Genomic DNA, 5,297 nt, shown 5'->3' on the forward strand with positions numbered 1-5,297 from the left:
TTAAAAAAAAAAAGAATTATTTTTGTTTGATCATAGTTATCTAAATGGACAACTAAAAACATTTTACAACAGAAAAGCAAACAAAATATATGCATAGATAGATGCACCATACATCTAAAAGTATAAGTGAAAATTTATGACTATACTTTTTTTGGTTTAGAAACTGAAGCCAGGAAGGATCTACATTGGTACCTTCCCAGAACACAAGTGGAGCTTCATAGCTTCACTATACATATTACTACTGCTTTATATGTACCTACCTATCTTTGGCAGAAAACTGATGAGAACAAGCAATTAACTGACTTGGCATGGCAAGATCCAATTCCCATCACAGTTCCCTTATAGCCAATCTATGCACTCAACAATAGGGTATCCACACCCTAAGTTCTTCTACCCTACTTTTTTTTTAGATATAGCTCACTATGATGGTTTGAAAAGAAATGGGCTCCATAGACTCATGTGTTTCAATGCTTGGACCATGGGGAGTCACACTATTAGGTGTGGCCTTATTGGAGGAAGTATGTCACTGTTGGGGCAGGCTTCGAGTTCTTGTATGCTCAAACTCTGCCCAATAAATATGGTACAGAGTCCCCCTCTGCTGCCTGCAGGCTGCCATGCTTCCCAATATAATGACAATGGAATCAACCTCTAAACTGTAAGCCAGCCTTAATTAAATACTTTCCTTTCTAAGAGTTGTCTTAGTCATGGTGTTTCTCTTCATAGCAATGGAAACCCAAACTAAGATAGTCACATAGCAAGTTTGAACACTCCTCTTTCCTGTTTTTTTAGGTTTTATGTTTAGCCCAATATTCACTCACCTGTCTCTTAAGTTTACTTTCTCTTTTTGATTTGCTGGCCTTACTATTGATCAAACTTCTGCCAGACATGAACAAATTAATAAAAACACTTAAACCATCAGGAGACACAAACCTGGTAGTTAGGATTGTCAATCATGGGAGGTTTCCATTTGCCCTTATAATTGGGGTTGTCAATCATAGGTCGCTGCCAGACACCACACCCAGGGGCTGACTCACACTTGGGGTTGGCAATCTGAGGAGCCTCCCATTCTCCGTCCATATCCTCATCCCTGTGGAGGGATAAACAAGTTATATAAACAAACAACTAGTCTTATGCTCTCAAGATGTTTCTGGAGCTATACCAGCAGCATATGACAGAACAATATCTCATTTCTCATTTCCACTATCAATGCACTATCATAAACAACCTACTTTGTTTTTACCCAATGAAATTTAGTAAAGTTTGTAAGGTTTTTCACTCAAACTTGGGCAGTTGGCTTTTTATTTTTCCCTTTAGATTTTGAGTCAGGGTTCCTGTGGTAGCCCTGGGTGTCCACCTGCCTCTGAGTGCTGAGATAAAGGCATGTACTACTATACCCAGCTCTTTTTTTTTTTTGCTTTTGCTTTTTTGTTGTTGTTGTTGTTGTTGTTGGGGGAGAGGGGCACATAGTTATTGCTTTCATTGGTTGATTTTGGTTTGCCCAAGACAGAATTTCTGTGTAACAGCTTTGGCTGTCCCAGAACTCACTTTGTAGACCAGGTTGGCCTCAATCTCAGAGATCTGCCTGCCTCTGCTGGGATGAAATGCTTGATTATAATTGGGGCAGTTCAGCAGTTAAGAACACTGGCTTCTCTTCCAGATCCAAGTGATTTGACACATAGACAAACATTAAGGCAAAATTCCAAAGCACATAAAAATAAATTTTTACCCAGCACTCGGGAGGCAGAGGCAGGCGGATTTCTGAGTTCGAGGCCAGCCTGGTCTACAGAGTGAGTTCCAGGACAGCGAGGGCTACACAGAGAAACCCTGTCTCGAAAAACCAAAAAAAAAAATAAATAAATAAATAAATAAATTTTTAAAACAAAAACCAGGTAATTACAAAAGCAAACTCAAACTCACCAATCCTCTGGCTTCTCCGCATCAGGGTCTGGAATATACTCAGGTTCATCATCTAACCAGCCTTCAGGCTTGGTGGCCTCTTCATCTGGAATCTTAGAAGGGGCATCTTCATCCCTTAAACAGAAAACACCAGGTATGGCAACAAAGGCCAGAGAATCAGTCAAGGTAGGCTCTTTTACAAACCCAGATTAAGTCATTCTAGAAAACATTTATAAATCATTATCTAGGCTACTCTCCCCCCCACCACCACCACCACACATACACCAAAAAAAAAAAAAAAAAAGAGAGAGAGAGAGAGAGAGAGAGAGAGAGAGAGAAAGAAAGAAAGAAAGAACTTAACTAAGAACAGCAGCTAAAGATCAACACTAAACATTTTTCTAATGGAACTACAGGAATCATCAAGAGTTATAAGGGAAGATGCTTAACTTCACTGGTTATCAGAGAAACTAAAACCATGGTAATATTCCACTATCACACATCCACATAGGAAGGCCATTACAATAAGAAATTCTGAGGGGAAAAAAGTGCTGGTGAAAAAAAGCGGGGGCAGTTCCTCAAAATTGGAAGTTACTGTATGACAATTTCATTCCTAAGTTTGTATCTGAGAAAAACAAAACCAAACACACATGAAAACCAGTACATCTAAAAGGCAACAACCTATGCATCTATCAATTACATAATGGTTAAGTGGATAAGCATAGTATATCATTCACTGATATGATAAAGTATTTCTCAGTCATAAAAAGAAATGAAATGCTTATCCATGTTTCAATATGGTTGAATGTTGAAAACATTTATGTTGACAAGAAGAAGTCGCATGCCAAAGGCCACATATTATAATTCAATGTCATTTCCATAAAATTTTTCAATGGACAAATCCAGAAACAAAATACAGGCCGATTAGTGGTTACCAGAATCTGGGGGCAAGGGACTGACAGTAGGGTACATTATAAAAAAAAATCCTACAATTAGATAGTAGTGTATATATAGCACTGCAGATACATATACATTGACCATCTCTGTTTTACACACCAAAAAAAAAAAATACTCTCAAGATGGTTATGGTACAGCCGGGCGGTGGTGGCGCACACCTTTAATCCCAGGACTTGGAGGCAGAGGCAGGCGGATTTCTGAGTTGGAGGCCAGCCTGGTCTACAGAGTGAGTTCCAGGACAGCCAGGGCTACACAGGGAAACAAACAAACAAAAAAAAGATGGTCATTGTGGTATACAGTAAATTCAGCACTGTTAAGGCTGAGACAGAATCCTGAATTTGAGAATAACCTGGATTACATAGAAAAAGTCTTTTAAAAAGACACACACACAAAGAAAATCTCATCTAAAATAAGCCTCAAACGAACTAGAAAGATGGCAAGGTGGGTAAGAGCACTTGCTGCTCTTTCAGATGACCACAGTTCCAGTGTCTACTAGCATGGCAGGTTACAACCATCCATATAGCTCCAGTTTCTTCCGCCGGCCTCCTCAAGAACCAGGAACGAACAGTACAGGGACAAGATTGTCATGCAGACACTGTAAAAGTACTACTTCAGCTGGTAATCAAAAATCTCCCTGTGCTCAAGTTTAATGTTTAGTTTTGTCCTGGCACTGAACTCAAGGCCTCATGTCCACTACTACTGAGAAATGCCTCCCTCAACAGAGACTGTTTTATAACTATCTTAGTTTTAAATTAACTCTAGGATGACCTCAAAGTTTTATGTAACTTTTGCCCGATCTTTTAAAGCTTAAAACTCTTTTCATCCTATTAAAAAAAAGGTGATTGGCTGGGCATGGTGGTACATGCTTTTCATCCCAGTCCTCAGGGGGCAGAGGCAGATAGATCTGTGAGTTCAAGGCCAGCCTAGTTCAAAGACAGCCAAAGCTACACAGAGAAACTGTCTCAAAACACCAAAAATTTCAGCATTTAATAGCTTTAAATATGGCTAGGAGGAGTATTTAGCAATACAGCACATGTTTAGTATGCAGGAGGACTTGGGTTAAACCCTTAGCACTGTAACCCAGTTTAACTTGTAATAATGAAGCACTAGAATTGCTGTACAAAAAGATTGTCAGCAGACAAACCACAAAAGCTTTAGCATCCTATAGTTTATAACATAGTGAGCGATAATATATATTACTACCACTGGGTTCTTTTCCAGAGTAATTGGAACTTAAGTCCCCTCTTTTTCTTCTTGCAAGCAAGCACAGGGTCTTACTATGTAAGCCCACACTGGCCTCACACTTCATCTTTCTGCCTTGGCCTCTTGAGTGCTAGAATTATAGGCATGTTCCAATGTTCCTAGGCTGTATCACAGAGTATTTACATAATCAGATCTCAGCCAACATTTGTTGTTTAAACTATGTAGAATATATAAAATGTAAGCTAATACTCAAAGATGGATCTCCAAGATTTACCAGTCATCTGGCTTGACAGCATCTGGATCTGCTATTTTGGGCCTTTCATCCCAATCTTCAGGCTTCCGGTCTTCTGGGTCTTCAATTTCACGTGAAGGGTTTACAGGAGGAGTCATGTCATTTAGCAGATTTCCACTGTTCACAACAGACTGGTCAACTAATATTTCAAAACTATTGTCTGGATTCAAGACTGAAAAGAAATAAAATGCAATTAAAAATACTGACTAAACCACTCATTCCAACATTCCCATCAATCTAACACTACAGATCATGCCTTCTAGAGGAGACCCAGTGTGTTGTATTGTCATGAAACAAAGAGATCAAGGTATTGGGGTTAGACTGTCATAGTCAACAAAGCCTAGTTCTTTAAGAGCCTAGGGCCCCAATGCCATTTCCTTGGGTTCCTAGAAACTATAAATAAGTAATTTCTTTCTTTTCTTGGTTTTATCCAGACAGGGTTTCTTTTCTGTCTTGCCCTAGCTGTCTTGAAGCTTTCTTTGTACATCAGGCTAGCCTTGAACTCACAGAGATCTACCTGCTGTACAAATTGAAATGATAAATTTTAGCAAGCTATTATTTTCTCCAATCTGGAGATCAAACCCAGGGTCTTGTACACACTGCACAAGCACTTTTACCATGGACCATTCTTTATGAAAATATTTAAAGGAGCTCAATTAATGGCTCAGTGGTCAAGTTCTAACTGCTCTTCCAGAGTATGAAGGTTTAATTCCAGGATCTAAATGGCTGCTAACAATCTTCAATAACTTTAGTTGCAAAGGATTTTACAACTTTTTCTGGCATGTATGGGCACCAAGCACACATATGGATGTGGATGGAGGAAAAATACCATCTACATAATAATTAAAAATAAATAAGGGGCCAGGCGTGGTGGCGCACGCCTTTAATCCCAGCACTCGGGAGGCAGAGGCAGGTGGATTTCTGAGTTCGAGGCCAGCCTGGTCTACAGAGT

General features: G+C 39.4%; 1 protein-coding gene across 2 annotated transcripts in view; it reads right to left on the minus strand.

The window, feature by feature from the left end:
- The window catches only part of Canx (calnexin), a 32,083-nt gene that overhangs the window by 6,544 nt on the left and 20,242 nt on the right, over positions 1-5,297 (minus strand). For both annotated transcript variants that reach the window (XM_021176851.1, XM_021176852.2), the window contains exons 8-10: positions 4,328-4,517; positions 1,918-2,031; positions 931-1,087 (exon numbers count right to left, since the gene is read on the minus strand). In XM_021176851.1, coding sequence (XP_021032510.1) covers positions 931-1,087; positions 1,918-2,031; positions 4,328-4,517 — 461 coding nt within the window. The remainder of the gene's footprint in view (positions 1-930; positions 1,088-1,917; positions 2,032-4,327; positions 4,518-5,297) is intronic.

Source organism: Mus caroli, chromosome 11 (genome assembly GCF_900094665.2).
Source record: "Mus caroli chromosome 11, CAROLI_EIJ_v1.1, whole genome shotgun sequence".
NCBI classification, from domain to species: domain Eukaryota; kingdom Metazoa; phylum Chordata; class Mammalia; order Rodentia; family Muridae; genus Mus; species Mus caroli.